The sequence below is a fragment of the Benincasa hispida genome, chromosome 2 (genome assembly GCF_027475165.1).
Source record: "Benincasa hispida cultivar pf3 chromosome 2, pf3_genome.v1.1, whole genome shotgun sequence".
Classification (NCBI taxonomy): domain Eukaryota; kingdom Viridiplantae; phylum Streptophyta; class Magnoliopsida; order Cucurbitales; family Cucurbitaceae; genus Benincasa; species Benincasa hispida.
In genome coordinates this window covers 27,956,213-27,974,473 of record NC_143479.1, presented here as the reverse complement: position 1 = coordinate 27,974,473, position 18,261 = coordinate 27,956,213, and the positions used below count along the sequence as shown (strand labels likewise).

Below are 18,261 nucleotides of genomic sequence, written 5' to 3'. Positions count from 1 at the left end.
CTGATTAAAAAGCTTGTCTATGTTTTGCTTAAGGTCTAAGTTTGATAAACAACTTTAAAACATTTGCCAATTTATTTGCATATAGACATTTTGAGATCTTCATGAGTCGAATATTGTATTTTTTTTCACTGTCCCATGTGACTGATTTTCCACCTAATTAACCGACTTCATTTATTAATTCCATTAAATTCACTCAGCAGCTTTCATTATTGTCAGGTTGGTTAAGCAAAATCCACAAGAGGATTTTGAGAACATGCCTTAAAAAATCTTTAAATAATGAAATTAAGGAAAGGTTTCAGAATCTTAAAGTATAACCTTCTGGTTTTTTCTTACTAAAGATGTCCATAAAAGACATGTCTGTAGAGAGAGACAAAACTAAACATTTGTTTTTCAACTTGATTGAAAAGGTAAATCGTCACTTCTGTCGAGGATCTACGTTGAAAAAAAACAAAGAAACCTTATTATCTTTATAAAAATATACGGACTACTCATCTTTTTGCCTAATGATTTTGAAATCGAACATTATATTTCTCTAATATGATATCAATAAACCATAAAGTCCAAATGGATATTACATCCAATTCAAGAATGGTGAATCCAAAGAAACATCATCTCAAGGAGATATTTTGAGAATTAGTTTTTGGATGAAACTTCATGTTTCTTTAATAAATTCCAAGTAACATAATATTCTCCGGGTTAAATTACAAAAATTAACTCAAAACTATGTCATCTATTAAAAAAAAAAAAAAGAATATTTTCAAATATAACAAATGTCACTGTTTGGCCCCCCAAATTGGGTTGAGTTGGGTGGGTAAAAAAAACCCACCCATCGTTTGGTTCACCAATTATTTAAGAGATTTATTACCTCGTTATTCGTGTTAACTCACATTTCTTATCTCGTTATTCGCATCAACTCTCCTCCTATAATAATTATTAACTCATCTCAACTCAACTCTGCACGTCAAACGTCCTCTAATAAAGTTATACCCAAGAGATAACTTTAAAACAATCATTAAAGACAGGCTAACTGTGCAACTTTTGAAAGAATAAGTACAATTTTGACCCAGCAAAGTTTGAAGAGATTTTTTTTCCCTTGTAATTTATAGGTTCAAAGTCAAACTTAGCATCTATAATGTAATATTGTAAAAAGAAAGAAGAAAACTTGGATAAAATGAGATGATTTAATCATGCCAACAATCGTTTATAAGATCAAACAGAAATTGCAAAAGCAAGTTACTTTTAGCTTCCGGATGTGGAAAGGTAAACAGAAGAATCTGTATTAGTTTTCTTGATTGTTGCTCATAATAGCAGCAGCAGCAGCAGCTCGGAGGGAGAGAAACATCCATTAATACAAAACACTATAGACAGGAAACAAATCTTCTGTACAATCAAAGAAAACTGAAACCACCTCTGAGGGTAAAACTTGGTCATTTATCGATCACACGCGCACGTCTGAACCATTTCCTATCAATATTAATTAACTTCGATCAACCAGCTCCCTCGGGCCTGTGCAAAAGAAGATTTTGGAGGAAAAAATGGGAAGCGTCTGGTTCTAGGTTTGTTTCAGTTGGTGGAGGGTGCCACCAAAACATTGTATTCATCCAAACGTTTCTGAAATTGAGCCAACTGAGCCTGCAGCTGAAAAATACTTGTGGCCTTCTGTGATAGAATAACATTTAATTTATGGATGTAGTCATCTAAATGGCTTCCGGGTTGGTCAGCTTCAACAAGCAAGTTCATTTCCTGCATATATGCAGGCAAGATTACACAAGGTCTTAACAGCCCCAAATGTGGCTTATAACATATACAATAAAAAGAGATTGCAAACCTCTCGAACAATGTCGATTGTCTGCTCCACCTGTCTCCTATGAGCAGTAACAAGATTTTCTTCTTCCTAATATAAAGACAGTGGTAGGATGTCATTAACAGTTGGAGGATTGCTGTGAAAGTCTGGTGCTCAATATTCACAACATTATTACCTTTAAAAGGGCATCAAGGTCATCATCCGAATGAGAGTCGATCTCGAAATCGGGTATATCCCTTCGGTTTGTTTCATTACTTGTTTTCTTCTGGTCGATAAAGCCTGGCACTTGTCGAGTTTCAGTTATTTTAGTGTTCATCCGTGATGATTTCTCCTGTTCATACTGTTGCTCTGGGTAACCAATATCATCTACAGTGAAGTCATCTTGAAAACTTCGCTGACTTTTGTGATGAGGCAAAGTTATGTCTGCCCTGTTGCTAGGAACACGTTCAACGTTCAATGGTGGAGTACCTTCCCTTTCATTCTGTTTGGACCAACCAAATCTATTCTTGTCGTTTGGTAAATAAGTTCTGTTATCCTCATAGGATGGCTCGGTGGGTAGCGAGGAAGACAACAAAGAAGCTGTTGATTCTCGAAGATTTGATGATGAATATAAAGGATCCCGCCTTGTGTTGTTCCCTTTAGATAGACTCTTTACCCTGAGGGGACAATCATAAAACATATTTAATAGATCATGGAATATACAATTGTAATACCTCAGAAAAGAACTCACCTGTCAGCATATCTTAATGTGTTGAGAGTGTGTTCACATGATCCCGAGCTTGGTGATATACACGATATCATAACAGTGCGTGAATCTCCAACAAATGAATCTCTAAGAACTTCAGTTAATTTACTGCCTCTGAAAGGAATGTGACCCTGATCATTGTCAAGAGCTCTAATGCATTCTTTGAGAGCTAGCAAACTTTTGTTGATTTCCGCACCTTCCATTCTGCAACACAAATATTTTCAAGTCAATCACAAGAGAAGAGAGGGAGTGTAAACGAAAACTCCAACTTCCGAAGGAAATTCAGAGTCTCAGACCTTGTCTGTTTATCATTATCTGTAGTATCAGCACCACGTTCACTTCCAGCAAGGTCAATAAAAGACAGCTTTCCTACAAGTCGAGCTGGCTTTGTTTCCGAACTATCTACTGATCTCTTAACACAAAGCTGAAGTATAGCATGTGATCTAGAGGATTCTTCATTTGCACCAGTTGTACCAGTGCTTCTTGTGGCATTTCCCCGCTCAATCAATTCCTTGATTGTCTCAACATTCGACACTTTGTATTCTTGCAACCCCACAATGCATACTTGTTGCTTCCCATCTTCCCTCATGAAAAGCTTTCTGCATGATGATGATAAATTCAAGAAAATGAACTGAATTCATACATTTTCTGCTACAATCTCAATGGAACTTACTTCCTTTCGTTGAGGAGATCAAAAACTTTCCCACCATATATCTCAAAGAAGCTGACAAATAATTGGAAACCCTGGTTCCGGTGAGTGTGGTGCACTAATCTTAGAATGTCTTCAGACGCCTTTAAAGGCAATGGTTGCATAGTGTATGTTTTTCCACTACCTGAACAAACATATAAATATATTTCAAGTTAAGTATACTGGCATAAACAAAGTGGAGAAGAAACACAATAAACAAGAGCACGAACAGATACTTTTACCACGAGTAATCTATTTGACGGAATTGTGGAAATATTTTAGGCAGCCATCCATGAAAAAATCATTAAAAGCAGATGCTGATCTATGTCTATTAGGTTTATACATTCCTCTACACATGTTCATATAGCATCTCATGGTTCTAACACCCGTATACAAAATTGCACGAAAATTTGAAACCTTGCCTGTTTGCCCATAAGCAAAGCAAGTAGCTTTTGTTCGGTTAAAAATAAGCGGAACTATGGGTTCCACAGTTTCCGAATATAACTGCAACAACAAAAGAGAATATTTAGAAATCAAATAAAATTTTCATTTCAAAATGGTACTCATCCAAGTCTTGTACTTACTTCATCATTTGAAACACCTTCATGCAATACCGCATCAAAAACAAATTCGTGTTTCTCAATATACTCTGTCAAGTCAACCTGCAGATGCAATACTTTTTAGGAGAGAGAAAAGAAACCCTTTCTGGCTTACTCACTTGCAATTCATACACAGCATGTTGCTATTGAAATTAGATGATCATGATTATTGATCACACTTACTTTAAATTTCGTTTCATGAACTGTCAGGGAATTTGACATTCGCTCAATTGTGATTATATCTTCTTCTTTCTTTGTCATTTCCTTTTTATTTAGCGGTCTCTTGCGAACCTGTAATGAAGAAAATTATAAAATATAATGGATTCAATTCAACGAGGAAAGGTAGACCACCACAACTCTCCAACGGTCTATCAACATGTGACACGCACATTTTAGGCCCTGTTTGGTAACCATTTGGTTTTTGGATTTTTGAAAATTTTTTATTTTGTTATCAACTTTTTACCGATGTTTTAAAAAACTAAGCCAAATTTGGAAAACTAAAAAAAAAAGTTTTTAAAAACTTTTTTGTTATTGAAATTTGACCAAGAAATTCAATTCTTGTACTTAGGAAAGATGCTAACCATTATAAGAAATTGAGAGAAAATTGACTTAATTTTCAAAAACCAAAAATAAAAAATGAAATGATTATGAAATGGAGCATTAGTATTTTCACCTAAAGACCACAAAAAAATTTCCCATCTACAAAACGTTTTATACAACAAAAAAGATAATTCTTCAACTCTTTTCATGCTTATATCACGTAGAGGAAAAAAAGGTACTTTGGAGAAGGCACTAATAATCTTCAGTACAACTGCAGCAGTTCAAGTTCTTTCTTTTCTTTTCTTTTCTTTTCTTGTTCCTCCTCGATCCTAGATGAGTTGGAGTGACAAGCAAGGGCAAATGAGAGCCTTAAAGGAAAGACTTGGCTTTTTACTTGCTTCTTTGGGAGTTAAAGGGAATTAAGATGGTACAGAAGAGACATACCACCACTTTGATCTTAGCAACATTGTTGGTTCTTTCCCTGTCAACTGAGACGCTTTTGAGAAGATTGTTGTCGGATGCACCCCCAGGCCTGTTAGGCAGCTTACTTGCAGCAAAAAATGGCTCCGAATCATCCAGACTTTTACGAAAAGTGGTCTGACAAAGTGAAGTAAATGATGGAGTAAAAATGAAGCCTTAAACAAGATAAATAATTTGTCGAATCAGATGACATGAAAATTTAAAGGATAGATCTCCCCCACTGGATGCCATTCCAGTCCATGATTCTGCATCTAGAATGATACTAAAGCAAATATTGATAATAGCAATCATATTAACAATAAAAGAAAATTGGATATTCATCATGTTATAAACGCAAAGGATTTTGAACATTAGGAGTTGGTGCAGCAATAATTAACTTAAGAAATGAGGTTATTATTTTATTAGATTTAGGAATCATACATACCATGTGATCAAATCTGATTCAATCAAAAGCATCCATTCACTATATTCTCTTCGAATTAATCTAAGTTTTAATTCGTACAAACTTATTAGAACGAAGAGGAAGCAAACTGGAACCACAATTCCCAATTCCCATCCCTAAATTATATGATTAAATTGACTCGAATTGGAATCAAATTTGAAAAGATTTAGCGAGCACCCATGTCTCCTATATTCAATTACAGGGATACAAGCAATGTAAATTGAAAAAAAATGGATTAAACACTGAACAAAGAATGCTCTTAAACTTCCACTTCATGGTATTGAAATTCTGCGGTAAGAAGCAGGGGATGTATCTCATCTCCAATAATCAAAGAGAGAGAAGAGAAAATTTCAACTGTCTGGTTAAGTAAGAAACGAGAAAGACCCCTGGATCCAAAAGGCAAAGAAGCCATCAAAACACACCCACATTAACAAATGACACAGCGGCATCCGTAAACTACGGGAATTCAAAACAATAGGAGAAAAGAGTAAAGTAAAGAAACAGACCCAACCTCGGGAAGCAATTCAGTATCGAAAGCATGAAGATCGAGGAGACCAGGGCTGTAATGACTGGGAAGGAACATCTCATCCGCATTCTTCCTCATGCTCGAGGAGCGGGACCGAGCCTGTGGCGTCAAAGCATCAGCCGAGCCAAGATCGTTGAAACTCCTCTGCATTCCCCTGTTTGCCCTCGACCCAAAATCCTAAGGCCCCAAAAAAAGGTAAATGAGAAACACAGTATGTACAAGAAAAGGGAATAGAAAGAAGCAAACAATCAGGAGTGTACATGAGAGAGATTAGAGGTCTGAGCCCATCTTCCATAAGAGCAAAGGGCATCAAAAGCAGTGTCGGAATGCTGCCGTTGGTGGTGCACCACCGGATTAGATCTTGAAATCTGTCTCCCGGCCGCGTTCATCCTTTGTTGGGCGAAACCCAGTAGTGAAAAGTGGAGTATGAGACAGAAAACAGAGTAAAAGGGGATTGGGATAATCGGAGTGGGGTTTGCTTTGGGAAATTTGAGAGGTGGAAGAAACAGAGAAGTGGGAAGGCGATGAGAAATGAATTGAATTGAAATTCAAAGTTTGAAAACGAAGAGAAAGGGAGGAAGGAGAGGGTATGTGGGCGGTGGACAGTGAAGAGAGAATAAAAAAAGAGAGTACGCAAATATGAAAATAATAGTCAGTCAGTCGCCGAAGAGAGAGAAGACTTTAAGGGGAGGGCGAGTGTAGTTCACGCGATTTTGAATGAGGGAGACCGGGGAGTGGCGGGGTCTGCATGTTTGCAACTTTTCAACCCCCAATAATATTCCAAATAAATTATCTAACCGCAGTAAATATATATATATATATATATACTTTTAAAAATTACTTTCACTCTAGATATTGTTTTACATGTATGAATAATAAATGTGATTTAAATGTTTAGATTTTATTGTTGGAATAAATACTATGTAACTATTTTTTAACATTATTATGTGAATTACATTCTTTTATGAATGAATGTATCTTTTTAAATATTAATCCATTTGAATAAGAGACATGACTACTCGAATGGTCACTATTTAAACTATAAATATGCTTCTTCGTCAAAAATTTGTTGAAGTTCGATTTCCTCCACAAAGTAAAATTTGTTGGATTTTGTGATACTTCCATAAAAAAAAAAGTTGTCTACTCTGTTCTAAAAGACAATTACTCTTGAAACTTAGGCACTATTTGAGTGAATAAAATTGTCTTAAAGAGAAAATGTGAATTCGTTGGACTTTGGTTCCCTTCTATATGCAAGATTTTGTATTCTTTGACATTATATGATATTATTGATATAACATATTATAAATATCGGGAGTTAATGTCTAGAAGTTGAAAGATATGCATTTGATTTACCAATTTCGTATATATAATCCAAATTTAAATAATCATTTAATTAAATGTAAGAGTACAATAAATGTATTCGTAAATTTAATTTAGTCTTATTTAATATATCATTATACTAATTAATTATTTAATCACTTGAAATAGAAATGAATTATTATTTGTATATTAAATCTAATTAAGTTATTTATATTAATTGGAACATTAATAATCAATAATAAAGTTTTAAATATAATAGTTAAGATAACATCCACTTGTAAATCTATTAATTAAATTTATTAAGTTTAAATAGTATATTCATATTTAATAATTAATTAAAAATAATAGTAATGATTATTTTCTCATAGACATAAAAATATCATCTATGTTGAGGATATTGGAAAACCTCACTTATGTGTTTTAAAGTTTCTAGATATTAATATTATGAATTTTAAAAATTGAAATACTATAAAACGAATAAAGATATTCAATGTTTGTTTGAAATTCTATGGCTAAACCTATAAAACGAACGTATCCTTAGAATAATAAAACTATAATAAAAAAAAAATTAAAAGAAAGAAAGCATAAATTTCACCAACAAAAAAGTTAAAAATGAAATCGTAGTTATTTTTCTCATTGAAAAAAAGCAAAATTAATTAACATTTAAAAAATGCTTTGTGACAAAAGTACGGGTCCAAGTTTTGTTTATTTATTTATTATTTCTAAGAAAAAGTTTCAATATATTCTAGTTCATTTAAGTACTATACATACCATTTTTCGAGTTTATTTGGAGAAAAAATATGTGATGAAATATTGAACTAAAACCAAGAAAAAGTTATCAATAGGCAAAAAAGTGTCCAAGGAAAATCGATGTCACTAATTATATTAATATGATTTGTTTAATTTTTACTTCTATACAATATTAAATAATTGATTGATCCAAAAATATAAATTAATGAAGAAAAATAGATTTAATTATATATCATCTAACAGCTTGAGGCCTACTTTTTCTTATTAATAGTCTCTTACCAAATTATTCTTTTAATTCACGATTTTATTGTGATTAATCATCCAATCAACTCCGTTTTTTTTTATATAATTCCTTCGAATACTCCACAATATTAATAATACTCAATTTATAAGAGAAAATGTATATGTGCTCAGAGAACTGTCAATTCATCATCAAAATTAATAATAAATAAGTTTTAGAAATGGTTGTTTTCAAATATAAAAAAATGAACCAAAATATTTACAAAATATAGCAAAATTTTAGAACTATCAATGATAGATGCTGATATGTAGACTTCTATCAGTGTCTATTAGTGACATTGATAGACGTCGATAGAATCAGCTTTTATCATTGATAGTTCTAAAAATTTGCTAGATCTTGTAATATTTTCAATGGTTTTACCATTTGAAATAATTTTCCTTTTGGAAATAACTTACAAAGTGATTAATCAAAGTAAAAAAAAAATTAAAATAAATTAAAATAAAATAATTATGAAATGAAATTAAACTTGAAATTTAGGTTAAAAATCACTTTTGGTCTCTAGACTTTCCTAAAAGCAACAATTTAGTCTCTAAACTTTGGTTCGTAACAATTTTGTCCCTATATTTTCAATTTGTAACAAGTTAACTCCTAAACTTTACTATGTAATAATTCAGTCATTGTATTTTAAAATTTGTAACCATTTAATCCTTATCATAGAAAATAGTGTTAATATTTAATGAGATTTCTTGTATAAATAAAATGATAAACTAATTAGAGACTCAATATTTTCATAAAATACAAAGTTTACATCATAAAATAATAAAAACTGACATCTAATTTTGATTTTTTTTTAATGTTAGGTACTAAACTGTTACAAATTTTGAAAGTACAATGACTAAATTATTGCAGGATTAAAGTTTAGAGATTAAATTGTTAAAACATTAAAAGTATAGAGACTAAATTGCTCAAACTAAAGTTAAAAAACTAAATTGTTACTTTCATAAAAGTTCAGGGATAAAAAATAAGAGTGTTCAGAAAACCCGATGACCCGAAAAATCGTCAACCCAATCCAACCCAAACAGTTTGGGTTGGATTATCACTTATTTGGATTGGGTTGGGTTGAGTTCAAATAAATGAAAATTCTATGGGTTGGATTGGTTCATGGATTAATCTAAAGTAATTTTAACCAAGCTAAACTTATTATTAACTTGAAAATAGATTTTTTTACTCCTGATACAATTATATATACATATATTTATCTTAGTTTTATTTAATTTCATTATTTTTTAAAAATATTTTATTATCCAAGAGCTCATAAAAATAAATTTTCAGCACTTTAAAAAGAAAAAAAATCAATTATACATAAATTAAAGTTGAATTGTTAATCTTAATTCAATATATGAAAATAATTAAATCAAAATCTTATATATTGACAATTTATTTCTTTTTAGATAAAAAAAAATGATCCGAATAATAACCTCAATCAATTCAACCCAAATATGTCATGGGTGGATTAATTTGGATTGAGTTCATTTTATAATCTATAAAGATTATTTGTGTGGGAGAAACTTACAAATTATAATTGAATTGGGTGTAAGCCATATAACCCATGACCACCCTGAATCAAACCTGATTTTTAACTTTAAATTAAAAGAATATTGAATATGATTGAGGGGTTTATAGAAGTGGAGCGGTGGCGCGTGTAGAGCAAGTGAGATCACGTGCCACATGAGTATGAAATGTCGTGAGGAAAATGAATGAATGTATAATATATACATAAGAGAGAATGGGTCTAAGATTTGTCTTTTGGGTAAACAGTCCGAAACATTGGTGATGGTTCTCACGTTCTATGTGGTAGTGGTGGCCCACTTCCATGCGGTGACCTTAGCTCCTATTATTTCCTTCCCCGTCACAGCCAAATCTCAGCCGTTAGATTTCTCATCTCTTATTTCCTTACCATACTCATAATATAATGACCGTCATAAATCATCTTATTTTATTCTCTCCTTACCTATTCTAAATATTCCACCCTTCACTTTTCTCAATTTTTTAAAATCATATTTTCATTACTTAAAATATCAATTATCAATCTTAAAAATCGATAATTACATCTTTCATCACAATTATTGATTTAAAAGAAATAATAATAATATTTGACATGTGATGATAAAAACTTAATATATGAATTGAGAACTAATACCATTAGTATGCTATACTCAATTCATTCGACCAAAAAATTTATTTATAGTAAAATTTAACATAAAGTACGTTCATAAAATACATCAATATTTTTCTTTTTTACAAAAGAATTTAAGAATGTGTAAAATGTACGTTTTAAAATATATGATGACTAAAACAAGAATTACAAAAGAAAAAAAATGTCAATAATTTCGAACGACTTTTTTTAGGTCAAAAGTTCAAATTCTCAACCATACCTTGTTATAGTAAAGAAAAAAAAAACTCTTTGCATATCTAATCAAGGACTGTTTTCATATATAGGAAAATAAACCAAAATATTTATAAATATAGTAAAATTATACAAATAGTAATCTATTGTGGATAGATTGTACTATTTTGCTATTATTTATAAATATTTTCAACAATTTTATCATTTAAAATAATATAATCCAATAATATTAGAAAAGGGAAGAATGGTAGGTTGAGGTTTAAGAATAGTTACACAATATTGGAGTAGTGTTCCTAAAGCGCCAATTAAACTATTTTAATTAACTTCACAACATTACATTATCCAAAAAAAAAAAAAAAAAGAAAAGAAAAAAAAAGCATTACGTTGATACATTTTGCGATATAATTAATCAAATATAAAAATAAGAGATGGAGATATCTTCATTTGATTTTATTGATATTTCTATTCTAGAGAGTATGTTAAATTATTGATAACGAAAATCATTTTCTAACATGTTATTGGTAGGAAGACTTTATATATCAACATTATATTAAAATGAAGATTATAGTAGAATGAAGATTTGGATATCATAATTTGTAATAATGTTGAGAATAGAATTTATGTATGATGGAACTTTGGTACAATGATACACATGATTTTGAATGTAGCCTCCAATGGACACATTCATTTAATTTGTTTGAGAATGATGGGGTGAAATTGGAATTAGACAGAGTGGCGTGGTTCATGTTTGGTAAATTGGTAACATTTGGGGCCAGATGTTTGTTTGGAAAGTTTGAAAACTAGTCCCCCAAAAGGTGAGACGTTATTTTTCACTCATATCCTCAATTTCTTTCCTATTTATTTTCAAGTTCCTTTTAAGTTTTTATTTCTAAGGTAAGATATTCTCTGTTCTGAATTTCTCTGCTTTATTCAGAAATTTGTACTCTAACTCATAAATATTATTTGTACCCTTTCAATTTTCAAACACAAAGTTCTCTTTATCTAGATTTTGTGCAGTGTCTTCTGTTTTAAAATTCTCACTTTTATTTTTTAATATACCAAGAACTCTTAATTAAGTCTTTTAAAAAATTATGGTAATGTGATTCAATTATCTTTTTATAAATATATTTTGTCACAAAAATTTCTACTTAAGATGTTATTTTGACACATGAAATACACTTTCGTCTAGGAAAATTTCAACTTATTTATGAATAAAATCAATTTGTCACATGTCCATGTGACAAACATATATGTCTAAATGTTAGAGAGATAAAAATACCAAAAGGAAAAAGCAAGGGAATCCACGTCAACCGTGCCATGAAGAAAAAGAAGAACATCCAAAAGATGAGTTTATAAATTGGTTGAAAAAATATTTCATCTCTGTCATAGGATAGGATGACTGCCATATGTATTAATTCATTTATTATTATTTTTTGGCCACAATAGAGGGCACCCTATATAAATGAGTGGGTGATAGATACCCAATAATAAGCAAGCAAAACAAGAGGGAAAATTCATCCCGAAACCCTTGAATCCTCATTCTTCTAATTAAACAATAATATTTAATAATACATCAATTTCTTTTAACAAACTTTAATAATATTTATTAAATATTAACACCTATGCATTTGAATATGTTAATAATTTTTCATAGTGTTGGCTCCATGCTGGGACTCCCATCAAGGCTTATGGGCCATGCACGAAGATCATGTTGTGTACTACTCCCATGGCTAAGTTGGTGTTCGAGTTTCATACGAGCTACGATTACAGGTTTGGTTTTATCTTTGTATATTTTTTTTCACTTTGTTGTTTTGTGCCTTCGTCTTCAGTTGAGAGGTACTCTCTCTTGTTTTTTTTTTATCTTATACCACAACTTTTGACGGGGACGAAATAGGCCAAATATTACGAAAATATCATAAAAAAATAAGTTCAAATTAAAGTAAACTTGGACTCATATTATAGAAAAAATTCACATCCTAATCCTAAGAACCCTATGTCTATTCCTTTTTAAATACATAATTTAAACTTCTGACTCCATCTCCATTATGTAGTCATTTTTCTTTATTTCACAGGTCATCTCTTTCTCAAATTACAAGTTTATCGTTATTGTACGTGAAGACTACGTGTTTTTTTCCTGTCCAAATTTTGGCATCGACAACTTTAATGGATAATAATAATAATAAATAGTACTTAATATGAATCAATAATCTTCTTAATGTCATCATATGAATCAATTATTTCAAAGAGATTTTTAGACTCAAATATCAATTACTTACACAATAAAATTCTTTCAAAATACACCTGTGCTCAAGTTGTATTGAGTTCAAAAGTCCACGGATATGCAATAGTATGCTTCTCAAGTCTAACTTAACCTAATGGCACGACCGTCTATATGTAACTTGAACACAGTAACTTTGCTTATCTGTCACTTGAGAAGGAAAACTTCTTCCCAACCTATAAAACTCTTATTTTACCAAGAACAATAATGCAACACATTCTTGGATGGACTCGTCTTTTTACGAGTTATTCCAATTATACAATTGAAGAAGCTCAAAGATATTTATAAGAAAGAAGAAATAAGATTTTTACCTGGTAGTTGGGTTTTCACAAAATATTAGAAGTTGTCCCACATTTGAAAGGTTTAAGAAAGTGATGGGGTTCATGCACTACAAAAGAAGCATATGTCTTTGGTTTCAAATCATCCCAATTTGAAGTACTTTAAACCTAATGTATTAACTCAGTTGTGTGAGTGGTCTAATGCTTTGAGAGAGGTTATATATATATATATATATATATAATTTTTTATAATTTTTTTATTTTTATAATTCAAGCAGGAAAATATTTTTATGTAATTGTAATAATTTTTCACGTAGTGAAATTTCTAATATGTAATTTTTCCACTTTAGTTCTTGTTAATTTTTTTCCAATTTTATTGTTTTCTTCCAATTTTTGTGATTTTTCTACTTATTCCTGAAGTAGAATCAGAAGTTTTTTTTCCCAACAAGTAGTATCAGAGTTTTAGGTTTGTAATTTCTTGAATTTTTTAGTATGCTATGTGGTTGTAGCATGGTTTGGACTTTTACATCAGAAAAGATTTACTGAAATGGGTTGCGATATTGTAAATAGTGGGGTTTGTTCACTATTTGTTGATTTGTTAGGAGGGAAAGCTTTATGAGTCCAATAAATTTGATTTGGAGAAATTTGATGGAAGAATCAATTTCAACTTGTGGTAAGTGCAAGTCAAGGATGTGTTAATATAATATGAGACATAATAGTGCAGGTTAAACAGTGATGGTGGTCTAGTGCAATCCAAAAAAAGGCTCAAAGAAAAAAAGTTTTTGAGCAGAAGATAAGCTATTGGTAATGCGAATAGTGTAGGCACACGAAAGATAGAGCAGGTTCGTCAAAGGGATCTAGGTTGGGTGCTAGTGTTGTCTTTCTTGTCAGGGGAGATGGTGACTTCCTCTGAAAAAAGACAAAATTCAATCCACATGGTATGTCAACTTTATTGATAGGATATGTGATATTAGTCATTCCATAAGTTTGCAGTATTGACTTAACAATCATGTAAAGTGTGTGGTGGAAATTGTGTCGATGAGTAAAGAACTTTTGAGTGAGCCAAATGACAAAAAAGGAAAATCATGGAAAAATGTGATATTTCAAGTGGTCTACTCTTTATGATGGAGTGAGTTATAATTCGCTAAGTTGAGAAATATGATCGTTGGTGAAGATAATGATTACAGTAAAATTGTAGATTCTTCAAATATCTTACCAAGGTGGAATTTGTTAAGTTCTGAAAAAAATATTAATAGTAGAAAAACAAATCTCTCAACGCCAATATCAATGTCATGAAAACAACCATTGAGAAAAAGAAAACATCTCTATGGTATATAACCCCATCGAAAGACATAACATCTCTCCCAACATCATGTAAACAGTGTTGACTATTGTAGCTGGTCCTGACGCCAAGGATGTACACATTGAAAGATTTTGTGGAGAAAAACAATTATTTTGATGCCTTTTGTGATGGTAGAAAAGAAACCATTGGGAGAGAAATACACATTTCTCGATGTCATATAGGCAGCATGTTAGATTTTGAAAAGAACCATGATTTATATGTTAATTCTCTCTATTTTACTTCAATTCTTTGTTTAAAATTTATATTTTATAGGTAAAATCCGATCCCGACATCAACAGAGTGATCATGAAGAATTTGAGCTAAATCAAACCAAAATAAGCTAAAATAGTCACTTAAAAAGAAGATCAAAGCCAAATTACCATTCTACCCTTCAACTAAAGCAAATCAATTACCATTCTACCCTTCAGCTAAAACAAATCAACACATTTCAGCAATACTTGGAGCGTCGCAACGCTCCCAAAACAACATAGGCCAACGCTGCCTCGACGTTACAATACAGAAAGCTCAATTTTGCTGCAAACAGGGCAACATCGCAACACTCTATGCAGTGTTGCAATGCTCCGGAGAATGACGAAAAAATAAAAAAAAACACGTGCAAGCCAGCATCAGCCTCCGATTTCGTAGGGTTGTAGCAGTACAAAAGCTTCATTTTTCATATTACACACAAGGAAAATTCATAATTTTTGGAGAGAAAATTCAGTTCACACGAAATTTGAGAGCTTTGCTCTATATGTTTTAGGGAGATTTTGTCAATTCTGTTCAATCCTTGTACATTTCAATGCTGAATTCAATGGATTGCTTGAAGATTTTGCCAAACCATGAGTAGATAAGTTTTTTTGTTGAGGATTATGTTTGATTAATCAATTCTTGAGGCTTTTCTTTAATTTTCTTCTTACAATTTGTTGTTCTTGAATATTCTCGTTGAAATTTGAATAAAATCATTTAAAGATTTAGTTGACAACTCAACTTTTATAGATTTTTGTATGCAAAACTACATACTTTATATCAATTTTTTAGTTAGGTTGCAAGAATTAGTAATCTTGAATGAGAATTTGGACTTTTTCCTATTTTCTTGAAAGAATTTGTTAGTTTAGAACATTCAAATTAATTAATCTTGATTTTATTCTTCTTAATTTCAAGAATAGTTAAGAAAATCCAAGAAATTAATGCAATTTAGAGATTAATTGTGGAATATCTTTAGAAAGCAATTATAAATTAAATTAGGGCTACTGGGTTAATTGGCTAATTAGGGCTACTGGGTTAATTGGCTAATTAGGGCATTAGGACTTAGCCTTAGTGAACTATAGAACAAATAAATTGAATGAATTCATTTAAGTCAATGGTGGAATTAGGTTAATCAACATAAAATCCCCAATATTGTTTTTTCCATTAAATTTCTTACATAATTTCTTTCATATTCTATCTCATTTTTCTCATTACTAAAATTTTCCTATCAATTCTTGCATTTTACTTTGATTTTTGTTAGTTTCTTTACAAACAAACCCCTCAATTGTTATCTTTTTTTAATTCAAAGTTCATTTTTGGCCAATTTATAGAGTTCCCCTTGGGATCGACTTCTTACTCCACTATTGCTACATAGTAGTTTTAGCTGTAGTTTGAATCTTATAAATTCATTTGTTTGGGTTAGATAGAATTACCGACACCTATTTTTAGCTTCGAACAAATTGGCGCTGTTGTCGGGGAATCGTGCAATTGGCTTATTTGAATTCTGAATTCCTTTTAAAAAATAAAAAAAGAGAAATAATAAATCCCAAAAAATAGTTAGTGTGATTAAATTTTCTTTTATGCATGACCTGCTCCTCTTGGAGTGTACTTTGTGATTTGATTGTAAATATTGACTACGAGGAGAGACGACTTCGAAGGGAAAGAGCAAGAAGAGAACGAGAAGAACTTGAAGAGTTGAACCAACATCAAGAAGAAGAACAACCTCAACAAAACAACATGGATGAAGCAAGGGAACAAACCTTGTGAGAACTAGTTGAGCCGAGCTATAATCAACAACCTTTGTGCATAGTGTATCCAGAGACAACTGTCCTATTTGAGCTCAAACCGGGGCTTGTTCACCTCCTACCTACTTTCAGAGGGCAACTCGGCGAAGACCTACACAAACATATGAAGGAGTTTTATCTAGTATGTGATGGAATGTGCCCGCATGGGGTAACCTAAGAACAACTTAATCTTAAGGCCTTTCCTTTCTCTTTGAAGGATGTGGCCAAAGATTGATTGTACTACTTTCCGGGGGGATCCATTACTACTTGGAGCGGTTTGAAGAAGAAATTTTTAGAAAAATTCTTTCCGGCATCTAAAGCTCATAACATAAGAAAAGAAATATATGGAATTAAGCAAAGTGTTGGAGAATCTTTGTATGAATACTGGGAAAGATACAAACAATTGTGTGCTTTTTTTCCACATCACCAAATATCTGCACAGTATCTAATCCAATATTTTTACTCAGATTTACTTTCATCGGAAAGGAGCAACATTGATGCTGCCGTTGGTGGAGCTTTAGCGGACAAAATACCGACCGAAGCAAGCAAACCCATATAAACCATGGCGGAGAACTCTCAAAATTTTGGGATAAGGACTCTTGATCACACTGTTTCTCAATCTAGTGAAATAAGTGAGCTAAGGATGCAAGTATCTTATCTAGTTTCCTTTTTTATACAGGTTACCCAAGGAGGCCTTCCTCAAGTTAAGACATGTGGAGTGTGTGGATTGGCCGGATATACATCCGAGGCTTGTCCACAAGCCCAAGTCAATGCCTTGGAGGATTTCAGAGGAAGTACGATCCACATGGGAAAACCTACAATCAAGGGTGGAGAGATCTGAAGGAACTCGTTTGAGGAGATCCTTGAGCGGAAGCGAATCGATCAAATTCCATTAATTATTGAAAACATAATTTTCTGTAAACATACAATAGATATGCATTCAAAATAAATTACAACATGCTTTTTACAAGAAAAAGGGTTTAAGATACATTACCTTTGAACTTTTTCTTCACGTATCCCTCAAATAATCATGAACTTAGCAACTTCTTGAAGGCCTTCTTCAAGATTTTCTTCGAACAGTAACCCTCACACAACCACAAAGATACCTTGGTATTCTCGGGATGAGAACCCAGGAGTGGTGGACTCTGACTATTTTGGTTAGGAGGGATAAGATTTGGTGGAGTAAGTAGATTGAGGATTCTCTCAAGAACTCATAAAACTTTTCTGCAACTCAATCGTTCAGAAAATTCCAAAGTAGAGGAAGAAGAAAACCCGTTTTCTTTTATTTCTCTTTCCACAAAATTAATAACTACCCACTAAGGTGGTTGAAGAGAAAAGATGGGGAAGTTATTATTCAAATAATAATAAAATAATATAAATAAATATGATAACTAACTTATCATATTATATTTATATTAAATTATATGTTATATCAAATATAACATATAACCTATAGTTGTAATATTGTATTACATACAATATAGACTATAGTTTCTTTTCTCTATTTTATGGAATTTAATATAAATCATATTATATAAATTTAGCAACTATGAATCACATTCATAGAAAATATATTTGAATCTCATTCAAATGTTTATTTCCTCCCATTAAACTATAATGTATCAAATATATTATGACAATCATATCATATATAATTGAAACAATTTAATTATATCATATATAATTAAATCCCTCCTATTAATTTGAACAATTCAAATTAATCCAAAAACTGATTCTTAAATAAATTCTTTTGAGCTACTATGGGGACCTCATGGACCTGTAGCTTGGAGC

General features: G+C 31.5%; 1 protein-coding gene across 1 annotated transcript; it reads right to left on the bottom strand.

The window, feature by feature from the left end:
- Positions 1–1,162: 1,162 nt before the first annotated feature.
- On the bottom strand, positions 1,163–6,543 carry LOC120071572 (kinesin-like protein KIN-13B). Its single transcript, XM_039023911.2, has 12 exons — positions 6,085–6,543; positions 5,810–6,001; positions 4,821–4,973; positions 4,020–4,127; positions 3,822–3,899; positions 3,660–3,741; positions 3,223–3,382; positions 2,846–3,148; positions 2,535–2,753; positions 1,980–2,460; positions 1,829–1,894; positions 1,163–1,743 (listed from the first exon to the last, which is right to left on the bottom strand). The coding sequence occupies exons 1-12, from the start codon at positions 6,211–6,213 to the stop codon at positions 1,564–1,566; spliced, it is 2,151 nt and encodes a 716-aa protein (XP_038879839.1). The 5' UTR covers positions 6,214–6,543; the 3' UTR covers positions 1,163–1,563.
- Between the last annotated feature and the right edge of the window lie 11,718 nt (positions 6,544–18,261).